Source organism: Galleria mellonella, unplaced genomic scaffold (assembly GCF_026898425.1).
Source record: "Galleria mellonella isolate WM207_F2 unplaced genomic scaffold, CSIRO_AGI_GalMel_v1 utg63, whole genome shotgun sequence".
Taxonomy (NCBI): Eukaryota; Metazoa; Arthropoda; class Insecta; order Lepidoptera; family Pyralidae; genus Galleria; species Galleria mellonella.
The window spans coordinates 9,657,577-9,670,945 of NW_026442130.1; the positions used below are offsets into that span (position 1 = coordinate 9,657,577).

The 13,369-nt window shown below is 30.8% G+C and overlaps 1 protein-coding gene across 11 annotated transcripts in view; it reads right to left on the reverse strand.

The window, feature by feature from the left end:
- Positions 1–13,369, reverse strand: part of LOC113521965 (potassium/sodium hyperpolarization-activated cyclic nucleotide-gated channel 2) — a 268,571-nt gene that overhangs the window by 104,879 nt on the left and 150,323 nt on the right. For 2 of the 11 annotated variants that reach the window (XM_052900030.1, XM_052900029.1), the window contains exon 1: positions 10,509–10,813. The exons of 7 other annotated variants lie outside the window; for them this stretch is intronic. Coding sequence is in view for 1 of the 4 variants with exons in the window: in XM_052900027.1 (XP_052755987.1) it covers positions 557–650 (94 nt within the window). In the remaining 3 variants the exon portion in view is untranslated. Of the gene's footprint in view, positions 1–556; positions 871–10,508; positions 10,814–13,369 lie in introns of those variants that run through there. 2 more of the 11 variants (XM_052900031.1, XM_052900027.1) reach the window with 2 other exon arrangements.

Below are 13,369 nucleotides of genomic sequence, written 5' to 3' on the forward strand. Positions count from 1 at the left end.
TTTCAATAAACTGTCATGAATTTAAATATGATTTTTTGGAACCGGTTCAATTGTTACATAGATTATACAAACAAACAAATCTTCCACTGACTAATCACAAAATGTCCCGAATCATAAAATTTTGTACAGAGTTTCCTCATGTGATGCAGATTCGTCGAGAAAGAATTTGTCTTAAGAAAATAGGAAATAATGGATTATACGCGACCACGGTGTTTGTTTGCACTCGAATTCCATATCCATCTTATGTCGTCTCACCCCATTATCTTTTCCTAACACAACCAATTTTTATTCTTTACTCACTCGATTTAATTTTTTCAATATCCTGTGCATTTGTAACTAAACAGATTGATTTTTTTGTGTGTACATTACGTGCGTTTCGCGTTATTTTCGCTAATCCTGTACTGATTACGATAACTCTTTTTACATGCTAGGATTTATAAATTTTGTGATGACTGATGTAGCCGTTTTAGTGAAATTTAGTTTTAAATTAAAAAAGAGATAAGATTTAACTTACATCTTTTTGTTTTAAAATATATAATACAAATATAAATCTTACTAAAAGAATATTCAGCAGCACTGGAGCCCAGCGTCTTTGCAACAATCCCACGCAGTTTCATATTGCAGGACTGATGATTATATCGCACTTTCATGTTATCAACTTTTACAGATAGAAAGATGGAATACACACCACACGCGAAATGAAAACAAAAAACTTATACACGTCATGCTTGTATTAAAACAGATATAACACTGAGTACGCCAATCGAACACGAATTAATTTTGTAAGATTAATTTATTCAACTCGATAAAATTAATATTTAAATTGACTTCCAGACGTGCGCGCAGCCGGTATACGTATGCGAAAGTGGCTTGACTTGGTAAAGAGAAATGTAAAGTACGATATAAGAGACTTAATACACTATCAAATATATAGTATTACTAGCTGACACGGAAAATATTGTTTTGACCCTACCGCCATCTACTGGGTCCATTTGTTATCGTAATAAAAACAATCTTAACTCTCATATTGGGGCAGAGGAAGGGTGGCGGGAAGAAAAGACTTTTAGTAATAAGGACCAGCAACCTCATTGCTAGCAATATAACGTATCAGGTCGACTTCCATTCCGGTTTCTCCTGGGGACCATCGTGGTTAATTTCTGATGAAGTTGTCACGAAGGGCTAATTGACCTGCTTCATCGGGGGGATAAGGATTGTAATGGGGCCTAATTGTTAATTGCTAGCAATATACTCTATTAGGTCGACCTCTACGAGGTTCCCCCCTAAAAATCATCATGGTGAATTGTTATTAAATTCGTCACGAGGAGCTAATTGACCTCCTCACTTTCATTTATCATCTTTCACTGGAGTCCCGCCAGTGTATACCGATAGGGTAGGCAGGCAATTACCATTCAATTTTCACCCATCAAAAAAAAACTTTCATGATGGAGCTAAAAAGACACATTTACAAAATTTCGTTAAAATTGGTTCGTAAAAATCCTTAAAGTCAGTTCGTAAAAATTAACGGGAATGAATCTCATACGTCGTGATACAGAATTTTTTATATTATAATTTGAGAAGGAACTACTATAAATTTAGTTCTTGGTAGTGCCTAATGTAATACATTGTTTTGCTCCACTATCATTAAAGTTTTATTTTACGAATAAGTTATAGAAAAAGACATTTCACAATTGTCTATTTCTACCTTATATATGACGTACGATATTTCATTATGTTCTTACAAAATATGTAATAATAATATTAAAATTTGCAGGTATGTTTGTGCATATCACGTATTAGTGCTTTGGTATACAGATTCTCTAATTCGATTTTTAAACTATGACGTTATTATCTGAAGCTTCTAAACGTAACACTACTATTTCGGTATTGCTATGTTAGTCTGTATGCTCTATTATATTCGAACCTACTAAATGTAACTAGGTACTAATTCTATATACAGGGCGTGACAGATAGTTGACATTTTATAGAACTAACAAGTTTTGATTTTGAAGCGATTACAACGTGATTGTGATGTACTTTTTGTGTGAGCTTGATCAATGAGGTCAAGCAACGGCGTGTACAGTCAGCTTTTGTGTGGCCGATTATATTGTGGCATTAATTTGAGAGTTTCAGCATTCGAACCATATGAGTACAAATAAGTAAATACTGAGTGAAATCGAAACCATTAGCATAGGAATGCACTTACAAAATTAACAGTTCTGTTTTCCAAAGAAATATGGGTTGGTACAGGAAAAAAAATTTTTAAGCAATCTTTACTAATACGTGCGTTAGTTGTTACGTCAATGTGTGTGATACCAATGAATTCGATTTCGGTCTGTAAAGCTCGAGATATAAAAACATTGTGTATTTTGTTGTTTAAATAATAATAAATGTGGGCGTCGCAACTCAGCTCGATTGTGTTTAGTCATGGAAACGCATTTTATCTCGTTAAACCGAATTTTCCGAGATAAATAAACATACAACACAAATCCAACGCGTGGGCGTTCTTTGAAAGTTGAAGTTTGTGCGCACGTGATCGATTTAGTATGAAAGGTTAAAATTTTCATACTTCAACTATGATCCTTGGGGAAAGTTGTACTGTTACGTGAATGCTGAGTTTTGGGTGATCTTTACTGACTAACCCTGTTGAAGCGAAGTTCTCAGCCGCAGTTATTATCGCTAGATAACAGTCGTTAAGCCAACTGTGAGGCTTTTGAGCGGCTTACAAACTTAATAGTGTGGTTGGTCACTAATTATTGTTATTTAGTAAACCGGCCGTTAAGGAACATGAAACTCTAGGTCGATCAGAGGTAATCATCCCTACAACGAGATTATACTGCTACTTATTTTCAACATTTTAAAATTCCTGTTCCTTTTATAATATTTCAATGGCACTAATATGTAAGTATATCTTTTGAGATAAAAAAAAGTATTTCCCAAATTAATTTACAAATAACGTAGTTATGAGGTAAGAAATGTAAAAAAGTATAACCGAATTAAAATAGGAGATTCTCTCCTATTTTTTGAAGTTTGTTGAAAATTATATTTCTTGCATTAAGGAGATGATCGCTACAATAGTAATAGTTAAGAAAAGCCTATAATTTCTCCATTGAGCATTATAGTAATGAGTTTTTTGGGTTTATTTTGTCTTTTTTTAATAATTTAGACTCATCAGTTATAGCGATATCAAAATCACTATTATAATTGTTATTTGCAATGTATTAGTATGGGTAAGTTAACATAGTTCTTTATGACATTTCTTTTTCTTTGTGTATTTTTTATATTTTTCCTAATAATCTGAAAGTTTCAACTAAGTAGGTTAGTATTTTCTTGACCCAAAACTTGGCTCCGATCACAAGCAAACATTCCCACATACAGTGTTTACTGTGCCGACGACCCCCTGTTGATTTATCTGTTGTAATAACTACTCGAAACGGACCGAATTTCAAACGAGACGAGAGCTTAAAATAAGAAGCCAAGGCAAATAAAATGGTAAAAGTATAAAATATTACTTAGTTATTCGATATGCTTTTAAAGTATCGTTTTCAGTTAATATTAAGTTGATGTATCGATAAAAATTGTATGTCTAATATTGGTATGAAAATATAAAATAATTTTTACCATTTGTAAATATTGAATATGCAATCAGACAATATGGTTGCTAAATTCATGATATGAAATTATGGATGACCTGCATTGATAGTTTCAAAGATGTACTTCCTAAAATTAAATTATTTATCTATAATTGGTTATGTAATTAAATACTTTTATTACTAATAATATCTTTAATACTAGTGAAGTCTTTAGACTTAGAATTAATAATTCTCTACTTTTTTACATTAATTATATGATATATATGTTATTTCGACATATAACGTGATGCAATTTAAGATAAATAAAACCTACTTAGTTGATGTATCTTAATTGAAAATCGGCGGTTTCTTTCACACACATTTACAAGTAATTACAAGTAATTAAGACTTAAGTTACATAGAAACCATTGAAGTTTTAGATATTTTTTTCTCATCACTGTTAAGGTTAAACGATGATCATGTTTGAGGTTCGTTTTAATCCTTGAGATGTTATACATATAGCAAGTCACGAATTAAACATTTTAAATTATATATTCTGTAATACAAATTTCTGCTCCACAAAATGGAAGGTCTTTCCTGTAATAAGTACCTAACACTGCACGTGCAGGTGTAAGTGGTATGGTCATGTTTATTTCAAGAACGTGGTATCTTTTTTTTATAAGATAATAATTATAATCATACCTTACTCACAGATCATATGATCATGTCTTATTTTATTTGTAATTTTTTAAAATTCTTAATTTTTCTTCAGTAATTTATTTGCAATAAAAATTGATAATGGACATTCTATTAATTAATGTACTTTAAATATGAAAGTTTGTAAAGATATTAAATTATTGAATGGATTTGAGATACATTTTATTTACAGATATATACTTTCTTAGAAAACAATCTAGGTTTCTATACTTATGTAAAAGTATACTAATATGTATACTTTTATTACAAATATTAAAATATACTGTAAACAATCAAGAACTATCGTGATCTATATCGTGTAAATACCATATGAAATAAAAGGCAAAAGCCCGTAGAGTTAGGCTGTTTGCTTAAGTTATGGAAGTAGATTTTGTATGAGACGTTTATTAATTACATAAAAATAAAGGACGTACCGTTTCGTTCTTTATATCAACTCGGTACAGAACTGTGAATATAGAGATGTAATAATTTGATTATAGAATATATTTATCCCGCAGACAAAGGGAGATAGAAGGAGCAATTACCTTAATCTATATGAAAACCAAGTGTGCCACTAATAAATTACTTTCTATGATGTAACAAAGGATACTTATTTATAAGCACTCTACTATATTGTTGTATTTAGGAATCGAAATTATTGTAGGTCCAATTCGATATTTTGTGTGCATTATGAGCTAAATAATATATAGGCAGTTGGTTCATCTATTTTTATCTCACCTCACCTCAATCCACCTCTATGATTTCTTCAACCTATATGCAACTGTTGATAATATTATGAATATTAAAATGAGTTTATTTGCTACCTTTTAGCGCCTTAATTACAGGGACTATCTTTCTTCTCATTTAAAAGTTTACTCTTGTTGGAGCAACAAATTCATACATTCTTTTCCAGCCAATTATATTCTGGATCATATCTTTGACCTCTCTATACGACATGATACTTAGTTTGCTACTACTTTTCATTACGCTTAGTGAACATATCCCAGTTATGTGGACAAAGCAGTGGATAAAAGCTAGTAAAGAATAAATTAAAAGAATATTGTTATTCTTGTCTTTAATGTGTATTTTTCAAATATACCCAGCGCTGATTGCCAGTGTTCGATATAAGTTTAACAATACAACAAGACGAACAAGTGAACCCTTTTAACCGATATTCTGACGGAAAAATTCCTTTCCGTTTCACTGATTTCCTTGTTCGCGCGGAAAATATTCGTGTATATGGCAAGATATGAAAAAAATACTATTTCATTTCAAATATCATTCCTATTCGTCACTTTTTATGAAACAATGTATGGAATTGTATACACATATTGAAATCAAGATCTACTAATCTGGCGGATAGCGTCGGCAAAAAATGCCCGCAACTATACGGTCAATTATCTTTTTTTTATTTTTTTTTATATACAACATAGAATAGCAAACAAGCTGACGGCCCAGCTGATGAAAAGTGGTAACCGTCGCCTATGGACATGAGCAGTACCATGGACATAACAGAGTATACTGTTTCGCCCATGATACCCTCCATGTGTTGCCATTCCTGAGGACTTAGGTGTTATTCCTCTGTACCCAGTAAATTCACGCCATATCCCACCCTTCAAACCGAAACACAGCCATGCAAACACAACTGCTTCACGGTTGAAACACGAATGGGACAGAGGTACCCAAGCAATCGACTTTTGTACAAATTCTCCCTCTGGTTTAAAATTGTGAGTTTTAAATGTATATAGATTAGGTTTAATTTGGTGCTAATTATTTATCTTATACATTCTTATCACTGTAGAATGATATGCAAACAGATGTCAACCGCTTACTATTCGGTAAGCGAATTTCTATTTCAAACATTTGTGGCGTTTAAAAATAAAATAAAATGGCCTATAAGGATAAATTGGATATAACTTGAGAGAATGTTTGTTTATTGATTAAGCAAGTTATAATAACCCGGATAATGCCGATGTACGTGGTGATTTGTTCATAGAAAATAAGGTGGTTTAATTATATATAATTAGTCTACATAGAATCACGAAACAGTTCCGTAAGGATAGAAACAGATTATGTTCTTAAGTCTGTACACTACTTCAAAGAGAAAGCTTTTAATAATAAAGCCCCTGACCAATGCTACATTTCGTTGACAGATTAACTATTTGAAGCTCTGTACTGTATCTTACTAATATAATAAAATTGTAATTGGGCTAGTATGTTTGTTCATTAAAGATATTTAAGAAGACGAAACTTTTTTTTCAAAAATTTATTTTAATTTTATCTATTTCCAAATACGTTTGGTCCAGCTTCACGCAAAAACTATCGCGGTAAATCGGGTGCAATTTTTATATTTTTATTCCTGAAGACTTAACTTAAAAAACTGGTATATGTTTTATTTTTACACGCTATCTACAAATGACGTATTTAATGATTTTCTTACTTCAGAAAGCCACGCGTATGAAATAGCGGGCAAAAAGCTAGTCAAGAATATAAATTTTATATAATTTTATATCATCATTATCCAATCACGTTCACCATAACGCGGTTCCCTTGGAAACCATCATATTTGCTATATCACGATGGGCCAACTTACCTACATAAGCTCACCTATCATACCTCATTCACTACGCCAGCATATAGCGCAATAAAAATTGCTATTTCATTCTCACCTATTTAAAAAAGTGCAATACATCAAATACTTTGTACCTGATTTCGTAATTATCTGCAACAGTTAATTAGAAGCGTACTAATTTTTACGATATAATTTACTTAAATAGTGATAACGTAAATTATATTAATTATCTGTATTGAGCCGGCGCATTATGCGGGTACTGATTATAGGAAGTCTGTCATTTCACAATTAGTTTGAAAACCACTCGTAATTCAATTTGGTCGCGGTGCATGTCAACTGGAATTGATGTATTGTAACAATTGTATACATATAGACGTATATATATTCCTAGTCGTATCCCGCGGTTCCGTTCACTTGAATATGCACATAAAATATGTGCTAAGTTAGGATATAACTTATCCGTGTGCCAAATTTCATTCAAATCCGTTCAGTAATTTATATATAATTGAGTAAAGTCATCTATTCGTTCATCGTTACAAACTTTTGTATTTATTTTATTAATAGGATATACGTAATAATTTCAATATTGTAGCACTTTGTCATAAGATTAGGTCGGAATCAGCAACTAAACTCATCTGAACAACAATTTTTAGTCGATTTAATTCGAGTAGCGTATTTTTGACTAAATTACTCGCTTTTCTACTAAATGTATGAAAATATCAACGGAGCATTAGTCCATTAATAGTTTTTACAGTTTTATAAGTGCTTATTTAAAAAAATAATATCATAATAAAAATAAATATTGAAGTTTGTTAAATAGTCACTGCTAATGTAATAATTCCTTATTTATAATGCTTATACAGCAAATACCATAAAATAAGAAATAAAATATTTTATTTGCGCTTCGTATACATGTATACTATGATATTTGTTACATTATTTGTATGAAATCTACAAGGCAGCCAAATTTTTTATATTATTATGGTAGCAAACAAGCACTCAACCCCTTTAAAAGTGATGTTAAATGGATATCATAGCCCGCGCTGTAGTCTCTGGAGAAAACCTCAGCAGGAAGCTTATTTCACAACTTGAGTATTAGTAAGAGGAAATGTAATAATAGGGTATGAGAATGAATTTCCTATGCAGGTAAGAATTTAAAAGGTAGCTGAGGCAAATATGAGGGAATAACATAATTCGTTGGGGAGGGGGGAGGGAGGGATTGTAAGTAATGGAGATCAATTGCTAGCAATATACACGACCAGGTCGACCTTTTCGTGGTCCTCCCTGGGAACCAACGTGCTGAATTGCAAGTATTTATTATCACAATGGGTTAACAGATTTGCCTTTTTAATTCTCATTTATCATCCATTAAAAAAAAAACAGTTATTTCTGAAAGCAATCAAAATCGTGCAAGCAACTTAAACCGCTAGATAAACGTTAAATTTATTAATATAAGTTTCAATTTTGATAATAGTATCCATTAAAAATCATTAAAACTTAATTCTTATAAAAGAAACCACAATATTTTAATATGTGATTGTAAAATAATAAAAAAAAAATGTTCTTTCATGAACAAGAGACGCCTGTATTTTTGATCACAGATTAATACATATTCACATTTATTTTTAAACAAAGTTTTAACATATAAAGATAGATACTTGTAATAATAATAATATGACCTTATTCTGTTTCGCGACGAAAATGGAACAAATTAAGAGATCGCGACTGTCAAAAATTTGTTAAAAGACAACGCTTAATGTATATAACAATCTGAAGTTCGTTATTTTCGTCGGACGTACATATTATAGTCTGTTAACTTTTGTATTTAAATTAGTATTCGGATTTATTTTACAAAACGAACATTCTATGTGACTGGATGGTCTTTTGTTGGCCTAATTCAATGGCGGCTTCACGGTACTGTTTCTTTTTAGAGACGTGGAGCGGTGAAAATTTTCGCAGTCTTCACGGGCGTCTGTTTGTCCGTGGCAATTAGTTATTGCGCATCTAATTCCACACTTGTATAGTTAATTTGTTTAATAAACATGAATTAATCGTCGTTGTACAATGTAGCCACGTGATATTGAATGGTAAATAATATTGCAATGACGAGACACAAGTGGATGTAACCTATACGAGTCTGGATAATGTCAATTGAGACGAAGAATCTAAGAGAGGAGCAATGATAACTAATCATTGGGTCTTTCAGATAATAACTTGCATTGAATTGTTTTGTAATTAGGCACAGATTAAACGTGTTAAATACTACAGTTACAATTATATAAAATTATTCAATATTAATAATAATTAACAGGAATGAGTGTATGCAAAAAACAACATAAATTTAAACAAAATTAGTTTGGAACAAATACGGGAAAAATGTCATCAAAAGCGTTTCAAAATATAATTGGCTAATCCGTATTTTTAGATTTAAAAATGATTTAAATTTAAGTAATATCACCTTAGGTATAATTTTGGAACTATTACATTAAGTAATTTATTTAATAAAATTACAATCTAAGAATAAAACTAATAAAATCTGAAATTAAATTTGAAACTTCGAAATGTTACGTATTTTATTTCATAGTACATTCTTATGCTACATTTAGAACACATATTTTAAAAACAAAATTCAAGAATTGCAAGCTTTATGGTCTCCGTGTTTAATATAATGATATTTCTTTTCCCTACATAATAATATACAGAGTATATTATAAATTTATATTCTTTAAAGATTAAAAATGGAATTGTATTTTCGCTTGCAGTGTTAGTTTATTTTGGCGTGGTACCAACGAGAAATATTAGGTGAGGCTGAAGTCAGTTCAGTTTATATTTTTTAGCCTATTAAATTTTATAAAATTTTATTTTGCAGAATTTTATATTCTTCTTCGTAGTTCAAAGTATCCTTGCAAACTGCGAATAAGTAAATACACCATAAACAAGAATTATAATATTTTAATTAAAGGGAAGTAACTCGTAAATTTTTTTATCCTGCTTCAAAAAAAGGTTATTAATTTTACTTCCTAGTGGTATGAAAGCAGTCAGTACTTATTAAATGTTTAAAGGTTTTGTAAATTTATTACATCTTACCCAAATTAATATGACGACTGTTAGATAGATTGTGGCACCTATCTAAAATACCCTTTAAAGATACCGATTTAATTTTTAAATAGGATTTTTCTAGCTAGTAGTACATACTATGAATAGATGATGGTAAATGTGGAGATAAAATTTTTAGTAACAATTTTCTAGTTAAAAATATTTAGATATTACTTATATTTTGCTTGCAAATATTAATACTAACATCTTGTCATTTTAAATGTTTAATATTACTATTAAATTTAAATAATAGGTTTTTTAATCATTTTCGTGCGTGCAGTGCTAATTTCTGATAATTTCAAAATGTTAGACTAAATAATTTAATATGCTCATGACTTTTGAGCTTTAATTAATTTTAATACTGAAGTTATATTTCAATTTTGAATGAATATATAATTTATGAATATACTTCATAAAAAGTATAATATAATTTACTTAATTTATAAAGCATTAGAGGGATAAACATCGTCCTGTACACAACATATACATTATTTTCTAAACATTTAAATGTTATTAGTAATTTAAAATACAAACATGCAAACACCATTCCAAAATATTAGTATTTAATATATTACCTATTGGCTGTTCCCTTAATTTACGACACTATTGATAGCATTGTTAGGTGCATACGAACCGACACAACATACAAGACAACATCTAAACAATCGACACCCTTAAATTTTTACGAACATAACGGTATCCGTTTTGCGACATTCTTGACGACGATACACACAACGACACTTGTCACACTATTTTTTTTTTATTATTAAAAGCAAGAACTACTTCTGTGTCGTTATACGCGTGTAGCTTTTGTTTAGGGGTGTGTACAGTTGCCGCGCGTATATGTCATCGCGCTTGGCTGGGTGGCCGAGGACTGCACACGGTTTGACGGCGTAGGACTGTGGATGGCGGAGCGTCATGCGCGCTTGTCTTCTAGGTGGCCCATTCTGATAGTCCATGTTAATTTGGACTAAAAAAAATTACAACCGATTTGAGAAACTCCTTCTTTTTGTAGTCGGTTAAAAATATAAAAGGGTCGGTATTTTCGATTACTTTTCAACCGACTTTGAAAAGGAGAAAGATCTCAATGCGGTTATATTTCTTTGTATTTATTACTCATAACTCCGTCATTGTAGAATTAAAAAAATACATCTGAATTAAGAACCTCTTTTTAAAGTCGGTTAAAAATATAAATAAAGGGGTTGGTGTTTTCGGCTACTTTTCAACCAACTTTGATTTATAAATCGATTTGAACCTTTCTTTCATTTGAAAGGATTTACATACTTTCAGGTTGGTCCCAAGATAATTTTATAAAAACTAGTTTCATAGTTTAGTTTTTAGATTAAAATAACTGGCTTATCCTAGATTAAAGTCGATGTTTTTTTGAAGTATAAGTCCTAAATTATTATAGAGATGGAATTTTAATTTCATAGAGAAATGTAAATTTTATAATACGAATGCTCCAATTAGAACTTTTTAATTTGATATAAATTTCGCCTACACGAAAACCTGCATCACTTGTTATGGTGGGTGTTGAATAAAACTTTTCTCGAAATACCCACGTCATAATCGTATCTACCATTTGATTGTGGTGGGCGTGTAAGTAGAAAAAAAGTCTGGATACTATGTCACAGTGATTAGATACTCAGGAACGTGACATCTAATCGTGTTCTAACAGCTGTGCTTGCATACTTGTATTTCGGTTTGAAGGGGGAGATATAGTAATGAAATTAGGGTACCGACACATATATAATATAGTTCTCAGGATTGTGACTGCTAGAAAATGTTATTTAATATAAAAAAAAATACGGTACTAGGAAGAACGCTGCATTACGAATGTATGTTTGGTATTATAATGAATATAAAATGATAATTTTGAACTAGTGATTGGTCATTACTTTCAGAAGTACAGTCTCTTGGAACTTACGTGCACCTGTCCTTCTAAGCTGTCTCTATATGAGACAAGTTATTAAAGTAGATAAAGTAGGCGATGTATAAGGATTTTGCTTTCTTTTGGCTTTCTGTCTAAGCCTACTTCGTGAGGAATTGCGTAAAGGTATATAAATTGTCAAAATATGTCGATATTGTGATATTTTTGTACCTTACGACAAAATGTGTTTTACTCGATTGTCTTCATTACAATAGTAACAAGCAATAAAATCGAACGAACAAACATAAAGTAAGAATCAAAATGCCAACAGTCTGCAGCATCAATAAAGCGAGAACGTTTAATATACCATCAGTAACAGTTACTATATACGAGTATATAGAATTATAATAAGTATACCGAGCAATGTTCATATACGTAAATATAAAGGTAGGTAATGTTAGGTTCCGTCTGGTGAAAGCCCGAAAAAGATTTTTTTAAATCCTTTCATTTATCAACTGATGTCGGTAAATCCTAAGATTTACTAGGTTAAAAATATTTTTTTTACCAATGTACGACCTTTTACAGTAACATATATATTACAACTGATTCTGAATATTTTTTTTATGTCAAGGACAAAACTATTTGACTTTAGCTATATTCAGCCAAACTTTCGCCCTTAGCTTTCGCCATTCAATTCGTAAGTAGATTAACTATGTTATTTTTATGTAGTGACCATTGCTACCTATTATGATTTCTGCCAACTGTGTACTGGCATCGTAAAATATGAAATTGGCATCGGTAAGGTCGTAAAAAGATACTTTTCGTTTTTATATCGATCTCATGAATATCTGGTTAACAACAGGATAGTGTTCCTTATTTTTGTTTACACATAGTAATATTGTATTATTGGACTAAATATAGATGGTTTAAAAATACTTTTTAAAAACAAATGTATATAATGTAATCCGTCATATTGGAGTGGCAGCTATTTTAATTGAAATGTGATCATAGACTTTATAGTTGTCTATGCTTTTTTTTTTTACAACATAGGGTGCAAACGAGCATGCGGCTCACCTGATGGTAAGTGACTACCGCCGCCCATGATCTTTCATTTCATATCTATATGAAAGGAGTTGAAAAATAAATTCCATGACCCGCGTAAGTTAAATACAAGTTTTTAAAAATAATGTGCACACAATAATATTCCAAATATATGCACTTATAAATGCGCAGAAGTTTTTTTTTATTAAATATAAACACTACAATTGTGATATTTTAGTATTGCCAATATTTTTTTTTATGTAACTTAGAACGGCAAACAAACTGACGGCCCACCTGATGGAAAGTGGTAACCATCGCCTATAGACATAAACAGTACTATGTTATTTTCATTTTTATGTTACTATGTTATTTTTTAATTTGGTTTATGAAATATGATAAAGTATTTGATAATGTATCTACATTAATATGTTTACCAGAGCGTGTTACCACAATTTATCTATAGTATTTATTACATAATGGTAATTGGAATTAACCATAATATTCTATGACAATTAATGTTTTTAT